At 37.3% G+C, this 12,804-nt stretch overlaps 1 protein-coding gene across 1 annotated transcript in view; it reads left to right on the top strand.

Annotated features, from left to right (window-relative positions):
* DIS2 (Arp2/3 complex, 34 kD subunit p34-Arc) overlaps nucleotides 1-12,804 on the top strand; it is a 139,685-nt gene that overhangs the window by 93,684 nt on the left and 33,197 nt on the right. Inside the window, exons 5-7 of the mRNA XM_089416217.1 lie at nucleotides 2,652-2,729; nucleotides 2,823-2,955; nucleotides 3,210-3,301. Coding sequence (XP_089272343.1) covers nucleotides 2,652-2,729; nucleotides 2,823-2,955; nucleotides 3,210-3,301 — 303 coding nt within the window. The remainder of the gene's footprint in view (nucleotides 1-2,651; nucleotides 2,730-2,822; nucleotides 2,956-3,209; nucleotides 3,302-12,804) is intronic.

Below are 12,804 nucleotides of genomic sequence, written 5' to 3'. Positions count from 1 at the left end.
TTCGAAAGTTATTTTTAAAAGTGGAGCATAGTGAGCGTGAGCTATTCGATAATCCCGTTTATAATAGTGGAGAGAGGGATATTAAAAAATAAATGGGCTTATTCGTAAAGATAATATTACTTCTCATTTAATTTTGAAGTAAAAAGGAAAAAGACTATTATTACAAGGCAAGGGGTTATTATTAAACTTTAAAGCTCATTGACAAACACAAAAGTAGTTCATTTAAAAAATAAAAAAATAAAAATGAAAAAATAAAATGGAGTCTAACTTGGAAATAAAGGAAGTTTTTTAGAAACCTTACACATATATGCTAAAGTGCTATTTAAAATTAAGTGAACACTCACAAGAAAAGATGTTACTATTTCTATCTCTCTTGCTGAAAGTAAAAATTATATAAACCCTAAAATTGCAAACCAATTGGTGATTCTTGAGTTAAATATAATTTAAAAATTAGACTTTTTGGACAAAAAAATATTAAATAACTGATTTACAGTTAAACGTTGGAGATTATACATTTATATCGCAATTCTTTGTTCAATCCCTATGGAATGATCAAGGAGGCATTATTCCGGGATCACCATGGATGGAAACCCTAGGTTCCTTCATCTTGAATACGAAAAATAAGTTTTTGACATTTTCATACAAAAAGGAAAAAATAACACTACAAGATGTTACATTGCAGCCAAATTCAGTAGAGCCAGAAGACATACAAGATATTTCAAAAAGTAATTTTCAAGAAAGTAAAAAAGTACTACAAAATATGCAAAGAGAAGTTGACAAGATCACTGTTGACAAAAATGAAGATGTTTCTCGGCTTAAAAACCACTGTGAAAAATTATTAACAAAAATTAAGAAGCTTAAGAAGGACAAAAGGTCGTTGGAGAATAAGGCACAACAACTTATTGAGAAGGAAGCGTTGAATTCTTCAAATAAAGAAATTCAAGTTGAAGAAAATGGACTGAATATTGATCGAGTAACTATCACAACTCATGAAAAAGACACATCAGTTAAAGAAAAAACACACTCAAATGTTGAGACGAAGGGAATTCCAAGTGAAGATTTTGTAAACAACTCGATGACATTGGAACTTGAAGTAAATCAGAATCTTGCCACACACATGATAAGGGAAACCAAAAGAACTCTTTATCTACATCCGAATTATAAGAACAAACATTTCAATCAATCTACGAATCTGTATCACTCAGAACATAAAACTTATGTTCTGAAGAATACTGAAGTGCACACAAATCAGTCCAGTGGTAACAATTCATCACAAGTTTCCAGTGATCAAAAGATTTCACACAAGATTAATTTAGGATGGTCAGATCCTTCTTCTGTGCGACAATTTAATATATTATTCCAAGGATCATATCAACTTGTATCGACAAAGATGATTGTCCCAAGAGGAGAAGACATTCGTAGCAGAAAAAGAGATCAAGCCCTTTCATCAACAAGCTTTGAGGACAAAGCTTTTTGAAGAGGAAGACAATGTTATGAATATAATTATGTAAAAAATAATAAATATAGATAATAAGTAATAATCACAATAATATGTAAATGATAATTAGTTAAAACAAAGAGGCATGTCTCTATATACATGGTCGTTTGTGAAATGGTACTTACTTGGCTATATATACAGGACCCTCACTCTCAATGGTATCATCATTCTCATTCATACATTTAATATATATTCATGTACTTCAATGGAGATCTACATATTCCAAGTCTTCTGGAGTGTTTAACTTGAATAACGAACTTAGCCTATAGGTATGGCCTGCACTATTGTTTTGCCTGGCAACTTTATACAGAGAGGTACATTAAGAGGTTGCTTTAGCAAGCTTTTCACCATTCACAGGTTGTCACCTGGAGTCAATTAGACTTTTCCCTGGAAACTTTTTACAGAGAGGTACATTAAGAGGTTGCTTTGGCAAGATTTTCACCATTCACAGGTTGCCACCTGGAGTCAATTAGAGACTATTATAGTGTCAATTAGAAAAGGCGCTCCTGGCAACGTGGATCCAATCTAAAGACTTATGTCAGATAGAACAGTTGTCCAGATGATGATTGAAAGAAAAGCTAAATAAGCTACTTCATCCCTGATAGGATGGAGGGGAAACAGTTGTCTCTATGGGATGTTGGTACCAACACCTATCCGTGTGAGGATTTTCTTATTAATATAATTATCTGGTTCCACCGTTTGAACAAAAATTGACCAATGGATTTCTGCAGTTTTGATGAGAGCATATTTATGAGATTCAGAGATCTGTAAGTTCCAATGACATCCAATGTGTAGACCCTTTCACTGCAAAGGAAAAACTCACAAAAGGAAACAACCATATTACAATGCATCAAGATCTGTAAATAGAACACACAGCTTAGGTGTTTATTGTAAATGTCAAGTAGCCAGTCTTCTATGAGACTGATATGCAGCGCACCAATGTACAAGCTATCAAATATTCCTATGCTTGTGGTCATTTGGCTCAAAATCCAGCACCTTCTATAATTGATATGCCTATAGAGTGTGCTCTTCTATTTCTATGAATGTTAACTGGACTATATTGAATGCTTGCTTTTAAAAGTCAGGAAGTCGATGGTGTGCTCGTTTTGTTTAAAAGTATTTATGAGAAGTGGTTGTTTGGATGTTTCGGCAGCCAGAAAAGGTGACAGTGGTTTTTCCAATGCGCTTCAGGGATAGCATTGATGTTGTACTTGCAACATCCTTTTTGCAGGTATCCTTGTATACTGAGGAATTGTAGAGTTCTTCCGGAGCTTAATCTGGTAGTCATGGTCAATACCTATACTAAAATCATTGTGACCTGCAGGAGTTTATGGAGGCAAGGCGCACAGCAGGGTTGAATAATGCACCACCTTGTCATTGGTCTCCATCTCCTCCACTAGAGCTGAAAGGAGCTCCTGCTCATGCACTGAATGCAAATGCAGGATTTGTATCATTTGGTACTGTTCAGATCTTCTATTTCCAGTTATTGCTTTGATACTCAATTCAATTCAAGGTTTTTAATGTTACTTTCATGCCCATATTTTAGTTTGCTTTTTGACTGTTTAAAAGGATATTTGATTAGCTGTTCATGCTGGAAATGTTAATATCTTAAAAATGCAAAGTGATCTGGAATGTTTAGTGGCATAGAAGGACCAATGGTGTAACAAGAAAACAACTTGACACTTGTGCATGATGGGTTGAACTTGTGTAGTGATATTTCCTCGTCATGTTGAGGGTGAGAAGTTGGATAGGACTGTTTGGAGTTTATCAACCTTTCATGCTTATGTAAGCTACCATATAAAGGTGAGGCTATCATGCTTGAATGCCATGTAAATGTAATGTATTTCATTGTTCGGCTAGTACAAATGGCTTAAAGGTATTGGTGGTGGCATTAGTCAGACTTGTGATAGTTGTTTCAGTAACATAAGTGCAATTTATTTTTCCTGTAATTAGATGCCATTTATCTATTGTTTTACTTCTACTTTTGTGAAATTTGCTATAGATATTCAAAATATAATAAATGTATACTGTGGCATAACTATTTCCAGCAGAATCCAAAATTATGTGGACAAGGGGGAGAATATTCTTTGTACAGTATGGCTTCTTATTGGCTTGGTAATGAACTGTATACTCTCTCAATCTATCCTAAATACTTGTTAAATAATACTTGCTATGCCTCCCAAATTGGTAGCCTTTTTTCAAGTATCCATTGAATGGCCATTTAAAGACAGCTTTTGTCACATTCAGGTTATTCTTGATGACATTCCTCAGTAACTTGAGACGAACCTCAGTACAATGTTCTAGATAGAGGCACCTCCCTAAATGAGCATGCACCTCTCCCTCACACATATGATATGTTTCACGTATCTCCTCACCCTCATGCTTCAGGTGAGCGTTAAAACACAAATGGTTGATCCAGTAACTAGAAGTTCCTCTCCCGACATATGTCAAAGAGCAACTCTGTTCCTCTCCCCTGGCGTAGAACACAACATTCCTCTGCTGCTCAAGAAATCTAGACATAGTGGGTGCTGTCGCATCCAGAAAGAATGACAAGGCACTTGAACATGGAGTAGTTCTCAGTGATTTGTGGTGTCCTACTGATTTTCTCATCACTGGAAGGAGTTCTCTGTAGTTGAGGCATGAGCATGTATTTTTGCTGGTGGCTGATAAGTCCAGGCTTTACAAATGTGTAAACTACTAGAATTCTGAATAACTACTCGTCTAAGTCACCAGATTTGCTGCCCCCCACACGTGTCACGAATCCATCGTGTCGGACATGATTCTCAAGGGACATGTGTTCAATTCGAGGCTAGATTGTGTCACAAAATTGGGATTCGTGTCCCACAGGAGTCCGATTCGCTCCCACAATGAATCGTGATTTTCTTACATGTATTTGGCAAAAAGCGACCCGGGGGCTTGATAAAAGTTGGAATTGGGCAGCTTTTGCTCATTTGCTATTGTGGTTTTGGAGTTGTGGGACTGTGGGAGCAACCAACAAAGTAGATAGGCATGTTTTGGAGGTGATTCAAGCTACATGCATGTGGATTTCCCTTTCATTTTTTTTTTCTTCTAGTTTTGCTACAGCAGTCTGCCTGTCATTTTGTTTACATTTATTTATTTATTTTTACAGCAGTCATAGCTCAATCAAGGGCAACGGGGAAGAGGAAAAACGGGAGGAATATCCCCATTGGTAATGCCCCCTCTTTCAATTTCATCAGGGTCTGCTAGTGTTCCATCTGTTGGAAGTGGGGCTGCAACAACAACTTCAAATGTTGAGAGAAACATCAATTTAGCAAGACAACAAGCTCAAGAAATTAAATATCCCTTGTGGAAGTATGTTACAAGAGATCAAGGGCCAAGCAAAAAGTTTAAAGTACGCAATGTTCTTTGGAAATGAAACTTTTACAACACTCAATTCAAGAACACCTATTTCTGTGTGAAAGCACATTTGTTGGGCTTAGCGTCTTGTGGAATTGGGGCATGTTTAGGAGTGACTACATCTAAGAGGAAAGAATTAGAAAAAGAGGTCAATGTTGGTGTGGCAATGGTGGCTGCATCATCTAAGAAAAACAAGGATGAGGATCCCCTTCCATTCTTGAGGAAAAACAATGGCAATTATCCATTTGGGAGTTCCAGTGGGGGTGCAGGTCAAGCAACAAAAAGGAGGGCACTTGGTCCAATGGACAAGATATTTCAGCAAGAGAGGCGGGAAGGGATTGATATCACCATTGCCTTCTTTTTTTATCTCAGCTTCATATCATTTAATGTTGCACGGTCACCTTTATTATTGAGATGTGCTAGGCTCTAACTGAAGAAGGCGCCATTGGGGTATGTGCCTCTTGGGTCAGAGAGGCTTAGAACTACATTGTTGAGTAAGACAAAGGAGTTGGATAAAATGCTTGAGCCTATTAAATAGGCATGGCCACCATCTAGGGTTAGTATTGTTTTTGATGGATAGATAGATGCAACACACCATCCACTCATCAACTTCATGGTGTCTTCCTTGAATGGACCAGTTTTCTTGAAATCAGTGGATGATCTTGGAAAATGCATGGGTGCACAATTTATGGGGGAGTTGTTCATTAAAGTTATTGAAGATGTAGGTGTTGATTCTTGTGTGCAAATCATTACAGACAATGCACCTGTTTGCAAGGTTGTTGGCATGATTGTGGAAGCTAAATATCCACAAGTATTTTGGACACTTTGCATTGTCCATTCCTTGAATTTAGCACTTAAATCTATTGCTTCTGATGTTCCTTGGATTGAAATTCTTATTGAGGATGCACAACATATCCACAACTTTGTGCAAAATCATACCAATGCCCAGATAATCTACAAGGAGTACACACATCTATCGTTGTTGGAGATTGTAGATACACGATTTGCCTCTGCATTCACCATGTTGAAGAGGTTGAGGGAAGTCAAGACCGCTCTTGGGTCCATGGTTATTTCAAAGTTTTGGTCTTTTTGGAGAAAGACAGATCAAGCAGGCTCAAAAAGAGTTAAGGACATAGTATTAGAGGATGCTTGGTGGGAGAGGGTAGATCTTACTATTAAGATCGTAGACCCTATCATTGCTTTGTTGCGACTTGTAGATACAAACCAACCCATCCCAGGAGAGGTTTATGAGGGGTGGTATTCCATGATTGAGTCCGTGAGGACCATTATTTTTTAGGGTGAGTACCCTGAGTATGAGACATCAACGAAGGCCTCTTCACCACCATACAAGATATTCTTGTTAGCAGGTGGGACAAGAATTTCACCTTTGCATTGTTTGGCTCACTTATTGAATCCAAACTATTACAACCATGAGTGGCTGAATGGTGGACCTTCACGCAGATTTCGTCCTCACTTGGATGATGAGATTTCACAGGGGAGGAAGGATGCATTGAGACAAATATTTCAAGATAGAGCATCCCTTGATGAGGTGGAGGATGCCTTTGCAGAGTTTTCCATTGGTATTAGGCGATTTGCAAGCTATGATGTTATTATAGATAGGGGGCTAAGAAGCCCTATTCTTGGTGTGCCACTCATGGAGCAACATGCCCTCCTCTACAATCGTTAGCCACGAGGCTTCTCTCTCAGGTTACTTCGTCCTCTTGTTGTGAGAGGAATTGGAGCACATATGGGAATCTGTATGGTTTGGAGAAGAGTAGGCTTGAGCAGTCCAGGGCAGAGATAATGGTGTATGTGCACACCAACCTTCGTCTTATTTACAGGCAAAGGGAGGAGTGGTTGGAAAGACAAAGATTTGGGATGTGTTTCCTGATGACATGGGTTTTTAGTTGACATTGGCCAACTTGGATCTTAATGACCCAGTGCTAGAGCCTATCACTTTTGATGATGGTGATACTCCTGAGGGGTCATGTTTCACACCAGCAGATGCAAATATTACATTGGATATAGAGGAGGAGGATGCAGAAGAGAGTAGTGATGATTATGAGCTATAGGCGACAACCTATGATATTCTTCCTTCCATTCTACGGTTCCAGGTTCTAGTGTCTACTTTGTTTTGTATTTGCTATTTTCCATTGGATTCCTAGTCCGGAGTCCTCAAGACCTAGTACTTATGTAATACATTTTGATTTGATGACTTAACGAAAAACTACAATTTATGGTTAATTTCTAGTTGTAAACTTGTATCATTGATGAATCATGATTGTATGCATAATGTTACAAACTTACAATGTACATGTATGAATCTATGATTGAATTTGTTACTTGTATCATCATGAGAATTTCTGTAATATCATAATATGATGTATCTATTAATTTTTTTAATATATTAATATTATATAGTATATAATGTGTCCTACGTGTCTTATTTTTGGGGTCTGTGTGTCTCATGTCAGACTCTCGTATTTTCATGTCCTGCACGTCCTGTGTCCTTGTGTCAGGTGACTTAGCTATTTGTATTTCATAATTAGCTCAAAATGGGAAAATTGTATAGTAGGACATTGAGGGCTGTCCCTGTGTCAGGTGACTTAGCTACTTGTATTTCATAATTAGCTCAAAATGGGAAAACTGTATAGTAGGACACCGAGGGGAAACTGGAGATAGGACTTAGCAGAAAAGGACTTGAAAATATAAAATACTTGGGGCAAGTCAAGGGAGATTAGTGAGGGGAGAAATTGAGGGAGATAGCACTGCGGCTAGTGAGAGTGCAAGGCTAAAATCCTAAGCTAGTAGGATATTGATATGGATCTAGATTGGGATTCAGTTTCATAAACAAATCTGTTAGTTTTTTGTGAATTCAGGATCTGGATACGAAAGGGAAAGGACATGTACTAAAAACGTAACAAAATTATTTTTATAATAAATTAAAAAAATAAATTCAAGAATCAAAACAATTCAGGTGATCTCCCTCTCGTTGGAGCCAAGGATCACTCTTGAAAAAAACTATGTTCATCAAGGAGAAGTTTTCTATCTATATCATCATCAAATTCAAGGAGGCAGCAAGTTAAAGAAGCATCTTCACAAGTAAGTATATTTATGTCTACATCTGAACCCGTCAAAATGTCTTTTTACAAGGAAAGCAACAAGTTGGTTGGGGCTTCAAATTTTCTTGCATGGAAGAAAAAAACAGATCTGAATCTCATAGAAAATGAGGTTATGGAACATGTTAAGGGCTCAATCACCAAACCTCCAAAAGAGGATGCTCAAGCACTTGCAAGATATATGAAAGGGAAAGTAAGGGCTCAAAGGAATCTCATAGAATCCATCAAGGATCCCCTCATTCCCTATGTATCTAAACTTGAAACTTCAAAATAAATATATGACAAACTGGTAGAGTTGTTTTTCGTAAGCACTGCAGGTGAAGTAATCTCGTTAAGACAAGAACTCTACAAGCTAAGGATATCAAAAGAAGGAATAACCTCATACTTTATGAGGATATCTGAAATAAGGGACCAACTTCAAGATCTGGGAGAAATAATGTCTGACAAGGAGATGACTACCGTAGTAATAAATTCACTACCAGAGGAATAGGGTAAATTTACATCAAGCATTTATGGGAAGAAGGAAGCTACTCCATTTTGTTATGAAACCAACTCACAAAAAGATAGAAAAGATAGATCAACGACTTAGAAATTAGCCTCTTCGAGGGGGAAACCTTCTTTACATTACACAAATGAACAATTCTTGGATGATACAAATGAAAAAACCTCCTTTCTATATATAGGAGTCTAAGGGGTCACAATATAATCAAAGCCAACATAACAATAATAATATAAGGGCACAAAAATAACAATAGTGGGCTTTTATGGGGCACAATAATAACAATATGGGGACAATAGGGGCACAACAATAACAATAAGGGATACAATGACAATAGTAATGGGGGAATCACTAGTATTATAGGGACCTAACATGCCTCTCTCCTTCAAAAAAGTGTTGTCCTCAACGCTTGAGTAGTTCTGGATGCTTCTGTATAAAATTCTCATCCTCCCATGTGGAATCTTCAGCAGGTAAGTTCTTCCACTTGATGAGATACTCTGAAATTGATCGATTTCGTAGCTGTCGAGTTCTTGTTTCTGTGACTACTTCAAGTTCCAATATGATTTTTCCTTCCTCATCAAGTTCTGGCAATATTGTTTGAATTGGGAGCTTGTCACCTATAACCTTCTTTAAGCATGAAACATGGAAAACTGGGTGCACTCGGGAAGTTGCAGGAAGCTCCAATTTGTATGCCATAGTACCTATCTTTTGCAACACCTTGCACGGGCCATAATACTTTGGTGATAATTTATTATCCTTCTTAGTTTGCTTGTTTGTTTATATGGTTGTAGCTGTAGGAATACCCAATCACCTACATCAAAACTTCCTTCGCTGCGATGTTGATGTGCCTGTTGTTTCATTCTATTCTGTGCCAAAGTGAGGTTATCCTTTAAGAGTTGGAGAACTTGTTGTTGATGCTCGATGTGCTCTTCCACTGCTTGAACCTTAGAATTTTCTCTTAAATATGAGGTGATGGATGGTGGATGATATCCATAAAGTGCAAAAAATGGGGTCATTTTTGCTGCAGTATGGAAGGAAGTGTTATACCACCATTCAACCAAAGGCAATCATTTGACCCATTGTGTCTGTTTATCAGATACAAAGCAACGAAGATATCCTTCCAAACATTTGTTTACTATCTCAGTTTGCCCATCAGATTGAGGATGATAAGATGAGCTATGAACTAACTGAGTACCAAGACTAGAAAATAATTCTGTCCAAAAATTTCTAGTGAAAATGGGATCTCTGTCGCTTACAATAATCTTTGGGTTTCCATGTAGCTTTTGAATTGTTTCCATAAATGCAGTAGAAGCTGTACTCACTTTAAATGGATGAGATAATGCACACAAGTGTGCATACTTGGTAAGTTTGTCAACTACCACCATGATAATAGTCTTTCCTTCGGACATGGGTAAACCTGTGATAAAATCCATTGAAACCTCCTCCCAACGTTGGCTTGGAATGGATAAAGGTTGTAATAGACCTGAGGTCTTAATTGTTTCAACTTTATTTTGTTGGCAAACCAAACATTCCGCCACAAACTTTTGAATATCTAATTTAAGGCCATCCCAAAAAAATTCCTTCTTAACCCTATGGTAAGTTTTTAGAAATCCTGAGTGTCCTCCTAAGGGAGAGGTGTGCAATTCCATAAGAATCTTTTGTTTGAGTTGAGAATTCTTACATAGGTATAACTGATCTTTGTACCATAAGGAATCAATTTTCCAGCTAAATGTATCAGATGTACTGGGATCTTGTAGTATCTTTTGAATGAGTGCCCACACTTCTTCGTCATTCTCCCATTCATCCCTTGCTTCGTTTATCCAATCTGGTTGGATAATAGAAATGGCGCAAAGAAATGCTTCCACATCCTCATCCTTTCTTGAGAGTGCATCTGCCACAACATTTTGCTTCCTTTTTTTGTAGATGATTTCAAAGTCATAACCCAACATCTTTGTGACCCATTTTTGTTGCTCTTCTGAAGATAGTCTTTGTTCTGAAAAGTATTTATGGATATCATGATCTGTTTTTACCTTGAAGTGTCTTCCCATTAGGTAGGTTGCCATTTCTTAAGTGCATGTAGTATTGCCAACATTTCCTTCTGATAAATAGGTTTGTGTAAATACTTTCATTTGATTGGACGACTTTCAAAAGCAATGGGTCTTTCTTCTTGCATTAAAGCAACACCAATTCCATTTCCTGAGGCATCACATTCCACAATAAGGTTTTTGTGAAGTCCGGTGTAGCTAAGATCAGTGCTTGGCACATTGCCTCTTTAAGATATTCAAATGTCTTCGTTGCTTCTGGAGTCCATGAAAATGCATCTTTCTTCAATAATGTTGTTAGAGGTGATGCTATTCTCCCATAATACCTTGTCAACCCGAGAAATTTTCGCAAATGCTTTATGGATGTGGGGATTTTCCATTCCTTAATGGTTTTAATTTTGCTAGGGTCTACCTTAACACCTTCATGAGATACAATATGACCCAGATATTCCACCTCTTGTACTCCAAAGAAACATTTGGATCTTTTTGCATATAATTGTTTCTCTTCCAATAGTTTGAGCACCTTGTCAATGTGTTGAACATGATCCTTCCAAGACTTGCTGTAGATTAATATATCATCAAACAATACTAACTCAAATTTTCTAAGGAAGGGTTTGAAAATGTAATTCATCAAACCTTGAAATGTAGAAGGTGCATTGGTAAGGCCAAAAGGCATGAACAAAAATTCATAATGACCCTCATGAGTTCTAAATGTTGTTTTCAGAATGTTTTCAGTCTTCATTCTGATTTGATGATATCCTGAACAAAGATCCAACTTGGTGAAGTAAAATGATCCATGCAATTCATCCAATAATTCATCAATGACAGGAATGGGAAATTTATCTTTAATAGTGAGCTTGTTGAGCTCTCAATAATCTGAACACATGCGCCATGATCCATCATTCTTGTGAACCAATACTACTGGAGCAGAGAAAGAACTTTGACTAGGTTGAATTATACCAGCCTCAACATTTCTGCAACCATACGTTCAATTTCACTCTTTGGGCATAGGGATATCTGTAAGGCTTGATGTTTGGAGGAACACTTCGTGGAATCAAATGAATAGCATGATCATGATCACAAATAGGTGGGAGGCCTTTGGGAGTCTCAGATACCTTGGAATGATTGTCCAAGACTTTTTGGAGGTCTAGAGACATATATGATTTTGATGTGGGAACCTTTAGTGAACATAATTGTGCAATTATGCCTTGTTGTTCTTTCTTTAGAAGCTTTGTCATTCCGTTAGAGCTGATTATCTTTCCCGGTTTCCTTGAGATACCCCTTAATTCAACTTCCTTTCCTTCTGAAGGAAATTTCATGAAAAGTTCTTGAAAATTAAAAGCTATTGTACCCAAGGATTGTAGCCATTAGACTCCTAGTACAACATCAACACCACCCATTGGAATTGAAACCATTGGGCTATTCAATACATATTCTCCCATGGATAGCTTTATATTATGGCACTTTCCAGAGCAATTTATGGTTCCTCCATTTGCAACCATCACTTGACACTCTGGTGTTGGATATAGGAAGCAATTCAATTCCTTGGCTATCTTACAATGAATAAAATTATGGGTACTGCTTGAATCAATCAACACTATTACCTTTTTCTTCTTGATATGTCCTTCTATCTTGATAGTTTGAAGAGTGGTAATTCCAGCCAATGCATTACAAGATATGGTCGAATTCATTTCTTCTTTCTCTAGGGTTTGTTCCTGGTGTATATCCTCTTCTTCTGACGTTTCTTGTTCATTTTCTTCCTCTTCTTCACAATCTATGTAAAATAATTTCTTCTTAGCACATTTATGACCATTAGTGTATCTGATATCACAACTGTAACAAAGCCCTTTTGCTCTTTTTTCTTCCAATTGTCGTGGTGTCAACCTTGTAGGTTGTGGGAGGCTAGGGGCAACAACACTTCCATCTTTATAATTGTGAGTGGTAGGCTTCCTTATTGCCATAATTTTGCTTTGCATTTTTCTTGCGAACTTGAATGCCTTCTCCAATGAATCAGGTTCCCAAAGGCAAACCTCATGTTGGATGCTATCCTTTAAAGCTCCTATGAACACATCAGTCCTATGCTCCTCTGGAATATCTTTTACCTTTATATTCAATTTTTGGAAGTCCTCAATGTGCTCCATCATTGAACCCTTTTGTTTGAGATTTATCAATTGGCTAAAAAAAGTGTTTCTTTTTGTATCCTCATAATGTGCTATCATTTCATTCGTACAAATTGCCCAAGTGACAATTTTTTTACGAGAGCAAAGC

The sequence above is a fragment of the Pinus tabuliformis genome, chromosome 3_2 (genome assembly GCF_031772625.1).
Source record: "Pinus tabuliformis cultivar Carrire ecotype Pingquan chromosome 3_2, CPIR1, whole genome shotgun sequence".
Lineage (NCBI taxonomy): Eukaryota > Viridiplantae > Streptophyta > Pinopsida > Pinales > Pinaceae > Pinus > Pinus tabuliformis.
This window is presented reverse-complemented; position numbering and strand designations above follow the sequence as displayed.